Source organism: Alligator mississippiensis, chromosome 15 (assembly GCF_030867095.1).
Source record: "Alligator mississippiensis isolate rAllMis1 chromosome 15, rAllMis1, whole genome shotgun sequence".
Taxonomy (NCBI): Eukaryota; Metazoa; Chordata; order Crocodylia; family Alligatoridae; genus Alligator; species Alligator mississippiensis.
Window position 1 is genome coordinate 1,342,442 of NC_081838.1, and position 13,366 is coordinate 1,355,807.

Genomic DNA, 13,366 nt, shown 5'->3' on the forward strand with positions numbered 1-13,366 from the left:
CTACAGGCTGGAGAACTCCCTTCTCGTCAGTGCAGAGGCAGAGAAGGATCTTGGAGTCATTATTGATGCCAAAATGAACATGGGCCGACTGTGGGGTCGCGGTCGGGAAGGCCAACTGCATCTTGTCATGCATCCACAGATACATCTCAAGCAGGTCCAAGGAGGTGATCCTCCCTCTCTATGCGACACAGGTCAGGCCGCAGTTGGAGTGCGCTCTGCTTCAGGAGGGATGTGGACAGCATGGAGAGGGTCCAGAGGAGGCCACCCGCATGATCAGGGGGCAGCAGGGCAGGTCCTACGAGGAGAGGTGACAGGACCTGAACCTGTTCAGCTTCCACAAGAGAAGGCTGAGAGGGGATCTGGTGGCCATCTATAAACTTAACAAGGAGGACCAGCAGGCATTGAGGGAGTCCCTGTTCCCCCGAGCACTACCAGGAGTGACTAGAAATACCGGTCACAAGCTGGCAGAGGGTAGTTTCAGGCTAGACATCAGGAGGCGCGACTTCACTGTCAGGGCGGCTAGGACCTGGAACCAACTTCAAAGCAAAGTAGTGCTGGCTCCTACCCTGGGGGTCTTTAAGAGGTTAGACGAACACCTTGCTGGGGTCGTTTGACCCCAGTACTCTTTCCTGCCATGACAGGGGGTTGGACTTGATGATCTGCTTAGGTCTCCTCTGACCTGACCAACTATGAAGCTATGTTAAACCTCTAGAGGGATTTAGATGTCTGCCGAAGGGCAGTGTTTCTTATTCATATGAGTTGGACCAGTAGTGTAGCCTTGAGCCCTGCTGGGGCAGGCTCAAGGCCTCTTTAGAGACCCGGTGACCCAGGAGCCTCAGACTGAGGATGGGTCCCAGTGAGGTGCCTAGAAAAAGGCTGAGACCCAAGCAAGAAGGTCCAAGAGCCCAGGGAAAGGTTGAGCTGGGCCAGAAGATCCATGAGCCCAGAGCAAGCTAAGCCAGATGAGAGGGTCTGAGAGCCCAGAGGAGGGACTGCATGCAAGACTGGGGGTTCAAGGGCCTAAGGGGCCCGAGCATATAAACAGTTACATCAATGGGAAAGAACATCCACCAGGCTTGGGGCATAGTGTAGGGGAGATGAAGGAGCCATGCAATTGGCCCTTAAGGCTCTTGATCCCCTACAGGGTCCTAGTCAGGCAGAGAGGGACTTACCAAGCCTGAGAACTTACCAACTGTATTGATCTCAGTGGTGTCTCAGGAAAAAACCAGTGGGAACTTATTGGGATTAGGCCTGTTGGGAGCCTCCCCATCTCAACCTATAATATTTAAGAACAAGGCATGGCAGGCGAGCAATCTAAGGAGAGCGGCATTCAAGTTTGAACCAGGTAGGAGCATCAAGGTCACTATGAGAGGTCATGGCTGCCCCTGTGGCAATGAGTCTGTCACAGCAATAAAAGTGGGAAGTGAAGGACCCACTTATTGGGAGGTTGCTCCTCGCCGTGGCCTGAGGGGTCACCTTCCCTTAGTTGTGTATCCATGCTTTCCATCTAACCGTCCCTGGAGGTGTTTGTGAAGGGGCTGGATAGCCACTGGTGGGAGATGATGTAGGCACAGAGATGCCTGTGCTCTGCTGTGGGAATGTCCCAGGCTTCTGGGCTTTCCTGGTTGCCTCCCAGCCCTTGTTACTCCATGCATCAGGGGTTTTTAAGCCTCCCCCAGAGGCACTGGTGCTGGCTGCAGCTCAGGCTGGGGATGGGACTGGGCTGTGCTAATGCTGCTGCTGCCACCAACCCTGCAGGGTCCTGGCTGGAGGGTCTTGCCCTGTGCTCAGGGAGGGATATTTTCCCCCTGGTCAGATTGGCATGGAATCATGGGGGGTGCGGGAAGGGGGTTTGACTGCATCTATACTAGTGGCACAGCCTCAGCCTGGGGTCTCTGGAGCGTGAATGTGAACCCCCTTTGGCAGCAGCCGACTGTTGCCTCCCACGGTGCCTCTGCTTTCTCTGGGGCAGGGGCGGGTGCGATGCTCGGTGCAGTTTCGGGGCTGACAGTCATGTTGTTCAGAGGTTTGATGCTGGGTTTGTCTGGGCTGGTTTGGACGGGGCTGATCCTGCCTCAGGCAGGTTAGACTAGGTGTGACCCTGCAGCTCTAGGATTTCAAAGATTTCTGTGATTATGGATTTGTCCAGGGTGGGTTGGATGGGACTGATCCTGCCTCAGGGTGGCGTAGGGCTGGATGTGACCTTTGCAGCTCCCTTCTAGCCCCGCTGCTCTCTGATTTCCCCCTGATTCCCAGCTGCACCTGTGAATGCCCCCCGGGCAGAGTCTTCCCAGCCCCAGGGGAAAGGTCTGCTCATGACCAGCCCCACGAATTTATGCGGCAAAGACACAGAGACATGGGCACAGGTAGGGGAGAGCCCAGAGGCCACTTCATTGGCAGCTCTCCACATCTATCAGTAGGTCCTGGCAGGATCTCCAATGTGAGGTCCCCATTGCTGGGGGTTTCTGTGTTCTGGGACAAGCTAGAAGAACTCAATCTTGTGGATGTCCACCTTAGGCTGGACCTCCAGGCTCTTCACTTGACACAGAGGGATGCGGTGACTGTACCGATCGAACACGTTGTTGTTCACAAGAACCTGGGAGGGAACAGGGTGTGCATGAGGTCATGGGCCAAGTCAGCCCTGGGGGGTAGGGAAAGGATGTCTGGGGGATCTCTTCCAGCCCCTGTTTGGGGCCTGGAGCCAGGGGATTTGTCTCCAGGGCTGAGCTGGGTAGTTGACCTTAGGGGCATGTCACAGCCTCGGCTTCTGCTGGGCAGAGGTAGGGCAGGGGGGCATGCATGTACATACTTACATGCACATGCATGCACACATGCAGGTGCACATGCACACATACCTAGATGGCAACACGCACAAACACACCCATCTGCCAACACCTCCACTACTCATTCCCACACCTGCAGACACACCTGCACACACGTGCCACCCCTCCACACCAAGTCGCACAGCTCTAAGCCCAGTTCCCAGTCTTGGGCTGCAGAAGAGCCTCTGCCCCCCTGGGCCTGGATCCCACTAATGCTGTTTGTGGGCTACTGCCCTATCTCCCCCCAGCGCCCCTCACAATCCCCTCCCTGCCCTGCCTGGCCCAGCCTGGGGGGGAGACCATGGCCCACTGGCCCCCCAGTACCTCAAAGTGCTCTTCAGTGATGTGGATGTCTAGCTGGAAGGAGGCCCCGTGCTTGAACGGGTTCTCCTCCTTGGTCTGGTTACACTGCCAGCTGCGGTTCTGGAAGGTGTTGAACACCACACAGTTCTGGTCCAAGCGGGGGTTGAAGTGAAAAGCTATATCGCAGCTGGGCCCATCCGAACAGCAGAAGTTCACGGAGAACCTGGGGGGCAGGCAAAGGTGAGACCCGTGAGAGCCCGAGCTCCTAGCCCCAGCCCCCAACCCTCAACTGGAGCTTAAAGCCAGGGGGCAGCTTGTGGATCTAGGGCCTGAACCAGCTGCCAGGCCAGGAGAGACTAAAATAACCCAGGGCTCTTTCATTTGGAAAGGAGACGGCTGAGTGTGGAGTGGAAAGAGTCACGAAGGCTGTGGACCAAGTGACCAGGCAGCTGTTGTTCATCAAGTCCCAGGACACTAGAACCAGGAGGCACCTGCTGAAATGAGTAGGCGACAGGTGTAAAAGTAACAAGACAGGACTTTTTAAAGCAATGCATCGTTCTGTGGTGGAAGTCATGGCCACAGCAGGTGGCGGAGGCAGAGGAGCCAGGATCAATGCGGCCTGGATAAATTCATGGGGGATGGATCTATTCATGGCTGTTGAACGGGACGGCTGGGGAGATTTCCTTGGGTATCTCTAGATCAGTCCATGGCGGGTATCGAATAGGGGGTGGATCACTTGATAGAGATTCCCAGCTCAATGCTTTCTTTGCACTGTATCGCATGCACGCCTGCCGCAGGCAGAGAGGGACTCTGGCCTGGATGGACCGTGGGTCTGACCCAGTCTAGCCCTGCTGATGCTCTGATGTAGAAAGGCATCCTAAAGCATCAGCAATCCTGCGGTCCTAGGAATCCTGGAGCAGTGGGGCTGGCAGGGGGCTCCGGAGGTCACAGCTAGCCCAGCTCCCTGCCCAAAGCGGGATCAGCCCCGTCCAAGATTCCTATACAATCCCGACCCTGACACACGTTACCCTTAGCACGCTGCAAGTCATGGCCTGACCACACATTTCTTCAGTTAACAGCGTGAGAAAACAGGAGTAAGCGACAAAGTTGCAATGCAAATTGCTTGTAATAACCCGGTGGGGCATGGGGCATGGGGCGTGCGGCCAGTACTTCCAGTCTCCACAGCCTGGGCAGGCTGGTCAGCTGCTCAGGGTCCCACTGCGGGAGCATGGTACAGCAGTCTGAGGAGGGAGAACCCCTTCGGGCCCCACCGCCGCAGCAGCACACCCCACCCTGTCACTAAGGCGAGATGGGATCTGATGCCAGATCCGGACACCCCTGGACGGCCGGGTGAGACTTTTACATGTCCAGTCACTTACCACTGGGAGCCGCAAGGAACAGAGCCCTGGATTCTCACGTGCCTCCCAGCCTGAAAACCACAGTCTAAAACCAGGACGCAGGGGGTGGTCTGAGAAGGGGGAAGAGAGAGGGAAGCTCAAGTGACAGCACTTTGGAGAAGTGGAAAAAATCCAGGTCACAGGTGCTCCCCAGCCCCTGTGGCCAGAGCCCCCGCCCAGGGAGAAGGGCTGGTACTCACCAGCCCTGTGACAGACTTGAGAGCCATGGTCACTGCGGGTGTCCCTCTGCCCGACCGAGTCAGCTGGGGTCCGGCAGCAAAGGTGGCTCCTTATATACCAAGCCGGCCCCTAGAAAGGGGAACCCCACCCCCTGCTGATTCATCTCTGAATGCCGCCGCCGCCGCCGCCTCCTCCTCCCTGCAAGATCCACCTTTGCCCTGTTTGACTTTGCAAAAGGGTAGCTTTTCCATCAAGTTCCCCGAGTATTGCCCAGATAGGAACATGGGTACAGGATCATCCCATGCCTCGACACTGGCTGTTGCTCTACTTGAGAACTGCCGTGGACCGGGTCAGACCCCAGTCTGTCCTGCCCAGTCTCCCATGTCAGCCTAGCGCGGTGCTGGGCGGGAGAGTGACAGGGTCTGAGCAGGGTTTTCCCTCCTTCCTCTTCCCCTCGCAGTCATCGAGAGTCCAGGATGTGGTGACCCCGAGGCCGTGCCCCGCAGCCCCTGATGCCCCTTTCCCCCAGCATGGGCCCAGCCCCTGGGTGGATCTGGCTGGGCTCTCCACTCCCTCCATGCCCAGTGCCCACGGACTCCCTCCTTTTACCCTCCACGGGGGGAAAGGACCGTCCTGGTGTCGGTGTTACACTGCCAGCCTGCTCGTTTCGTGCTGGGACCCCTCATCCTTGTCTGGCGAGTGGTGGCCAGGAATCGGTCCCTGGGAATGTCTCTTCCCTCCTTAGTACGGTGTAAACCCTGTCCTGCCCCGCTCCAGCACCTCTCTCCTAACCCCCCCAGGCCTGGCCTCGTTAGTCTCCCCCATAGCCCCGACCCCCTCGCTGCCCTTCTCTGCACCTTCCCCACCTCTTCACCAGCCTTCTGGAGGTGCGGGGAGCAGAGCCGGGCGCAGTACTCAGGCTGTGGATGCACGTGGGGTGATGAAGGGGCATCGCAAGATGTTCCACTTTGTTCCCTGCTCCCTTCTTAACCGTCCCTAATGTTTTCTTTGCTTCGTTGTTGGTGGCGGAGCTGCTCCTAGGATGGAAGTTTGCGCTGGCTCAGGGGGCCCAGGGAAGCCTTTGGGGAAGACGTGGGGTGATAAAGACTGCCGGCAGCCTTCTCTCTTCCCCCCACTGGAAAATGAGACCAGGGACGTGGCAACAGGAAAGGGCAAGTGAGAGAAATGAGCTTCTCCCTCCAGCCCCTTTCCGGGCTGCCAGGCCCCTGATGCAGGAGACACCCCGCCCCGGGCTGGAGCAGCCCCGCAATCCCTGCCGGCCCTTCTTGGGCTGCAGGAGCCAGTGGTGGGAGCCAGGGCTGATGCTTCATTTCATAGCAGAGTGTGGGAACGACGGTGCTGGGGGTTGGGTTTCTTCTCCTCCCAGTGTCAACTGGCCCCGGGACCAGGCCCTGCGCCCGTAGATTTCATAGACGTCATAGACATTGGGGCTGGAAGGGACCTCGGAAGATCAAGTCCAGCCCCCTGCCCCAGGGGCAGGAAGTCAGCTGGGGTCCAAAGACCCCAGCAAGATAAACATCCAAATGTCTCTTAATGAGTCCAGAGTGGGTGCTTGCTCCACCTCTGCCGGCAGTCTATTCCAGGCCTTGGGGGCTCGGGCAGTAAATACATTTTTCCTTATGTCCACCCTAAAATGGTCTTGCAGGAGTCTGACCCTTGGACCATGTCATCCCCTGGGGCGCTCTGGTGAACAGACGTTCCCCCAGTTCCTGGTGAGCACCCCGATGTACTTATAGGTGGCCACCAGATCACCCCTGAGCCTGTGCTTCTCCAGGCTGAAGAATCCCATGGCTCTCAGCCCCTCTTCATGAGGCCTGTGCTCCTGCCCTCTGATCGCGCGCGTGGCTCTCCTCTGCACTCTCTCAAGCTTCTCCGCGTCCTTCCTGAATTGTGGAGCCCCAGACTGGACACAGTACTCCAGCTGCGGCCTCGCCACGGCTGAGTGCAGCGGGAGGATGACATCCTGGGTCTTGCTCAACATGCATTGGTAGATGCAAGCCAGAGTTTTGTTCACTTTGCTGGCTGTGGTATCGCATTGGTGGCTCATGTTCATCTTGTGGTCAGTCATGACCCCAAGTGTCTTTTGGTCATGGTGCTAGTGAGTGTAGCATTGCCAAGCCTGCAATGTGATGCAGGTTTTTATTCCCCAGGTGGAGCACCTTGCATTTCTCCATACTGAATGCCATCAGGTTTTCATCCACTCACCTTCCAAGCCTATTGAGGTCAGCCTGGATCACCAGACTATCCTCAAGTGTGGACACTTTCCCCAAAGTTTGAGGTTGTCAGCAAACTTGGTCAGTCCGATTTTGACACCAAAATCCAGACCATTTATGAAGACTTGAAAGAGAACAGGTCTGAGAAAGGGGCCACTAGTCACTGGGTGCCACGTTGATTCAGTTCTGTCCACTGCCACCCTCTGGGTCCGACCTCGGAGCCAGTTCCCCAGCCGTGAGGCATGAGGGGGTGATGGCAACCGGTGGCCTCATCACACTCCTCTGATCTGAGCCCATGGCCAGACCGGCCCAGACCGGGGGGGTTTGCCTTCCACTGCAGTGGTGGCATGCAGAGCTGTGCGAAATCTCACCCAGCGTTTCATCTGGAAGCTGTTTCGATGTAGGTTGAACTTGAAACAGCAAATTCAAAAGAAAACAAAAGCCTTTGAAACAGCTTTGAAACGAATCAAGGGAACTCAAAACATTTTGAAAGTTTCAAAGTGTTTCGAGTTTCGAAGCCAGGCTTCTTGGCTTCAGCGCAGCACCTGGCTCCTCTCATCCGGCAGGCAGATCGGGGGCTTGCCCGCACCCCCGGGAGGGCTGTGGGGGCTGTGCCGGACTACTCCCGGGGGTGTGGGCCCTGGTCTGCCTGCCAGATGACAGACCCACGCTGGGCGCAACTCGCACCCAGTGCCGGGAAGATCGGTGCTGCCAGCTCCTGTCACCTGGAAGGAAGGACACGCACCCCCAGGAGGACTCCGGCACAGCCCCGCAGCCCTCCTGGGGGTGCCGGTGGGCCCCGATCTGCCTGCTGGCTGACAGGAGCCAGGTGCTGCTGCCTGGGGCCAGTGGGGCTGGGGCGGATCAGTTCATGTGGGGACCCCCGCCCCAGCCCCGGGGCAGGGCAGGATCGCCGCACAGGCTGATACACCCTGGGCCCCGCACCCACCTCAAGCCAGCTCCGGCATGAGGCCAGGGCAGATCAGCTCATGCGGGGACCATCTCCCACCCCGGGATTGGAGCAGTGGGTCCCCGCACCAGCTGGTCTGCCCTGGCCCCATGCTGGAGCCGGCTCGAGGCAGGTGCAGGGCCTGTATTTCTAGGGTGCTGGCCAGCCCTGGCATGGTGCAGCCCTTGGGCTGCCTACCTTTGCCATCCAAGACTCAGGGAATTGTCAGGGTGGCCAGGGGATTTTCTAATTCAAATAACAAATGAAATTGTTGGCTGCTGGGTGAAGTGACTTATGATGCCTTCAGGGAAACGTGAAAGGAATTTGGGGCCAGTCTTCACCCACAGCTGTGCCCAGGAGAGATCGGGCCAAAGCACCGGGGTGTGTGGAGTTGATGAGTCTCAGGGAAAGGGATGTATGCTGTTTGGGGACTGTGGCAGGGATTGGGATGGATGGAGAAGACGGGAACTTTGTTGGAAGAGGATGGGGATTGGATTGCTACTAGGCGATGTGATTTGGACGCTCTGGAGAATGAAGAGAGGTGGATTTAATTGACACTTGTCCTTGTTTGGAAGTAAACAGCTCTGCACACTTTCAACAGTCCTTCTCTGAACTTTACTTCATTGAGAATTTCACAAGCACTGAGAGAACATGTAAAGCAATAGTACGAGTGTTAATAGCAGATAAGGAGTAAACCCTAACCACAAACTGCCAAGTTCCTAAACCCCCTCCTCCCCGCTCTGCCCTCACCCAGCCATTAATAGTAAAGGATCACCTGATTTCATAAACTGAGGTGAGAGCAGATGAGGGAGCATGGCCTCACAAAGCCCACCAGCACAGGGTGTACTACACAATCCCATCACCCCTGTTTTGCCACATATCCCCAGCCAATATGCCCCAGGACTGCAGGAGATTGTCATCCGGGGTGTGTCAGTGCTCCCCTCATCCTTGCTGATGCAGCTTACCCACCCCAGCCCTGGCTCATGAAGTCCTATCAGGTGGGGGGGAGGGGGGCAAGTGACTGCCATACAAGAACAGACCTTCAGCTACCAGCTAAGCAAATGCTGCATGAGCGTAGAGTGTGCCTTTGGGCACCTGAAAGCCCGTTGGAGGTGGACATAGAGCCGGAGAACATCACCGCTTTCATAGTGGCAACCTGCGTGCAGAGGTGCTGCCTGGCCTGCCTGCAGCAGTGAGCTCTTTCTCTGCACGAGTAATTGTGTAAATAGCCGTGTGGGCTTGGAGAGGCGGCGCACAGGCAGGGGAGTGTGCACAGAGGTGTGCGGGGAAGAATCTGTGCGTTGCCGAGGTCTGGGGTGAGAACAGGCTCTGCAGGCTGTGAGATGCCTGGGCCTATGGGAGACAGCTGGAGCCCTGAAAAGGCATGATGAGAGGAGTGAGGGACTGCCCCTCTCTCCATCCTTTGGGCATAAGTTGTGGTGAACGGCTGTTCCATAGACCTAGACATTAGGGCTGGAAGGGACCTCGGGAGATCATCGAGTCCAGCACCTTGCCCAAAGGGCAGGAAGTCGGCAGGGGTCATAAGATCCCAGCAGGATAGACATCCAAATGTTTCTTGAAGGCATTAGTTGTGAATAATTAATTAGGGGACTAATATAATGAGTATTTAGCATAGTGTATCCGTTATTATCTTCGTATCCGTCAACCTGATCATCTCTTCAGTGTAACTAGTTATGAACTGCTTTTTTGTATAAACTCACCCTAGCTGCATTGTAAATGGAGTATTTCAAACTTTTGATATCATTTAATATTTGCGTGCATATTATAATTATTTCCTGTATATAATTAAATTCTGTAAGCTGTTACTCCTGAGTCTGCAAGGCCTCTCCATTGTAAAAGGGAGCCCCTCCTCCCGGGGAGCTTCTGACCACTCTTAGGGGAGCTGAGCAGGGATAAAGCTACCTGGTACCCCAGGTACCAAACATCTGGACACAGCCATGGGTAGGGCCGTGCACTGAGGGTTACACATATAAGCCCAGAGCCTCCACCAGTCAGGGCGTCTCTCTCCAGCAACCAAGAAGTAAGGAGCTCCTGGCTGCAGGGCTGCAGAAAAGGCCTGGATTTTGGCTGAACAATTCTCTAGGCCTGGGAACTGAGGCAAGTTCCTTGGACTGAGAAAGCTGGGCTTATGGGCAAGTGGGTTTATGTTAAATACCCAGAGGGCTTGAGATGTCTGCCAAGGGGCAGTGAGGTTCCTTATTCATTTGTGTTAGATCGGTAGTGTAGCCTTGAGCCCTGCTGGAGCAGGCTCAAGGCCTCTTTAGATAACCCAGTGACCCGGGAGCCAGGGAAAGGTTGATCTGGGCCAGAGCATCCATGAGACCTGAGCGGACCAGCCAGATGAGAGGGTCTGAGAGCCCAGAGGAGGGGCTGGATGTGGGACCGGGGGGGAGGCCAAGGGTCCAAGAGGCCCAAGTTTATATACAGTTACATCAATGGGAGAGGACATCCACGAGGCTTGGGGTGTGGTATAGGGGAGGTGAAGGAGCCAGGCATTTGTCCCTTAAGGCTCTTGGTGCCCTACAGGGGCCTAGTCAGGCTGATCGGGACTTACCAAGCCTGAGGGCTGGCTTGAGCCCAGCAGGGTCTCAGGAAAGACCCAGTGGGAACTTATTTGGATTAGGCCTCCCCATTTTAACCTATAAGATTTAAGAACAAGGCATGGCAAGCGAGAAATCGAGGGAGGGCAGCATTCGAGTTTGAGCCAGGCACGAGCAGCAAGGCCACAACGGGAAGTCATAGCCACCCCTGTGATGATGAGTCTGTCACAGCAATAAAAGTGGGGAGTGGGGAGGGAAGGAGCCACCTATTGGGAGGTTGATCTTCTTCATGGCCTGTGGGGTCACCTTCCCTTAATTGTGTGTCTACGCTTTCCATTGAACCATCTCTGGAGGTGTTCCTGGAGGGGCTGGACAGCCAGTGGTGGGGGATCACCCCACACCTCAACACTGGCTGTTGCTCTACATGAGAACATCAGAGCTGCCATGTATGGGCTTACACCCCAAGTCTGTCCTCCCCGGTCTCCCATGTCCCAGGGCAGCAGAGAGCAGTGCTGCATGGGAGAGCAATGGGGTCCAAGCAGGGTTTTCCCCCATTCCTCTCCCCCTCGCAGCCATCGAGGGTCCAGGACATGGTGACACTGAGGCTGTGTCCCACACACTTGTGCCCCACAGCTCCCGATGCCACTTTCCCCCAGCATGGACCCAGCCCCTGGGTGGATCTGGCTGGACTCTCTGCTTCCCCTGTGCCTGGTGCCTGTGAACTCCTCCATTTCATGCCACGTGGGGGGGAATGACCGTCCTGGTGCCGGTGTTACACTGGCAGCCTGCTCAATTCACGCAAGGACCCCTCTTCCTTGTCTGGTGAGAGACGGCCAGGAATTTATACCCCTGGACTGTCTCTTCCCCACTTAGTATGATGTAAACCCCCATCCTGTCCCCCCTCCAGCACCTCTCTCCTAACCCCACCAAGCCTGGCCTCATCAGTCTGCTCCCATGGCACTGCCTCCCCACACTGCCCTTCTCTGCACCTTCTCCAGCTCTTCTCTGTCCTTTAGGAGGTGCAGGGAGCAGAGCTGGGTGCAGTATTCAGGGTGTGGTTGCACCATGGGTTGACAAAGGGGCATCGTGAGACTTTCTACTTTGTTCCCTGTTCCCTTCATAATCATCCCTAACATTTTCTTTGCTTTTTTTTTCTTGGTGTCGGTGCTCCTCCCAGGCAGGAAAGGTGCGGTGGCTCAAGGGGGCACGGGGAAGCCTTTGGGGAAGATGTGGGGACACAAGAGCTGCCAGCAGCCTTCTCTCTTCCTCCATTGCAAAATGAGGCCAGGGATGTGGCAACAGGAAGGGGCAGGTGAAAGAAAAGAGAACTTGTCCCTCTGGCCCTTTGTCCCCATTGCTGTCTCATTGCCCTTTTTGGGAACCTCTCTCTTCACTTTCTCAGCCCTGCAGAGGGTTTGTAGTTCTTGCTGCAAACCTTACATCAGGTGTGCTCACATAGACTAATAGGTTGTGGGGGCTGGAAGGGACCTCAGAAGATAGATCAACTCCAGCCCCCTGCACCAAGCAGGAAAGATAACTGGGATCAGGAGACCCCAGGAAGGGGACTGTCCAGTCTCCTCTTGAGGATTTCCAGGGTAGACAATTGCTCCACCCCTGGTGGGAGCTTATTCCCAGTCTGGAAACCCTGACTGTGAAGAAGTTTTTCCTAATGTTGAACCTGAATTGATCTTCCAGGAGTTTGTGGCTATCACGCCTGGTTTTTGCCAAGGGCGCCCTGGTGAACAGTTGTTCACCGAGCCCTTGATGTACACCTCTGGTGTAGCGGTAAGTTGCTACCATGTCCCCTCTCAGCCTTCTTTTTTCTACACTGAAGAGGCCTAGGTTTCATAGTTTCATGGTTGGGTCAGAAGGGACCTGAGCAGGTCATCAAGTCTGACCCCCTGCCATGGCAGGAAAAAGTACTGGGGTCAAACGACCCCGGCAAGATGTTCATCTAACCTCCTCATAAAAACCGCCAGGGTAGGAGCCAGCCTTTCCTCGTATGGCTTGGCCTGCAAGTCTCTGGTCATATGGGTGGCTCTTCTCTGGACTCTCAAGCTTTACCACATCCTTGTAAAGTGCGGTGCCCAGAACTGGATGCAGTCCTCCAGTTGGGGTCTCACCAATACCAAGTAGAGTGCAAGAATCACCTCCTTGGTTTTGCTGGAGATACATCAGTTGATGCATGTCAGTATTATTTGCCCTGCTGGCTACAGCGTCACTCTGTCGGCTCAGGTTCATACTGTGGTCTGTTATTACCCCGAGGTCCCTTTCGTTCATAGTACTGGTCAGTTTGGTGTTGCCAAGTCTGTAGGTGTGCGGGGGAGTTGCTCGTCCCCAGATATAGCACTTTACATTTCTCAGTGTTGAATTTGATCTGGTTCCAATAGGCCCAACTTACCAGCCTGTCTAGATGCACCTGTATCTGCAGCCTATGTTCAAGTGTGACCACGCTGTCCCATAACTTGGTGTCAGCTGTGAACTTGGATGTGGGGGTGAAGAGCTCACTGGCCAAGTCATTGATAAAGATGTTGAAAAGGACATGAGCTCAGGGGTAGAAATGCCTGACAGTGAAGTACTGGTGGCACCATCAAGACACTAAAAAGAAGGCAAGATTTTGTTTGAGGAATGTGAATAAGAGATGTGCTTTTAACTGTAATGACAATGGGACGAATGACATCTCTGGACTACTTCTGGCCTGGTTTGTTATATTTCTCAACAACTTCCTATCTGCACTAGCAAATCCATGCACAATCCAACAATTATATTGGCTTTGGCTCTGTCCCGACCCTGCACGCTCTAGCACCAGCCTCTCTCGCACGGGTGTAAAGCTCTTGGTCTCACTGGAGAAAACCCGTGCTGTGTTTGTACGTGTCCCACTGCCCGGGCATCTCCCCGACTCTGTTTAGTGGGGCCCATT

The 13,366-nt window shown here is 55.6% G+C and overlaps 1 protein-coding gene across 1 annotated transcript; it reads right to left on the reverse strand.

Annotated features, from left to right (window-relative positions):
• Window positions 1-2,362: 2,362 nt before the first annotated feature.
• Window positions 2,363-4,793, reverse strand: LOC102569460 (galectin-7). Its single transcript, XM_006264766.3, has 4 exons — window positions 4,723-4,793; window positions 4,505-4,593; window positions 3,147-3,348; window positions 2,363-2,596 (listed from the first exon to the last, which is right to left on the reverse strand). The coding sequence occupies exons 1-4, from the start codon at window positions 4,747-4,749 to the stop codon at window positions 2,483-2,485; spliced, it is 432 nt and encodes a 143-aa protein (XP_006264828.1). The 5' UTR covers window positions 4,750-4,793; the 3' UTR covers window positions 2,363-2,482.
• Window positions 4,794-13,366: the final 8,573 nt, after the last annotated feature.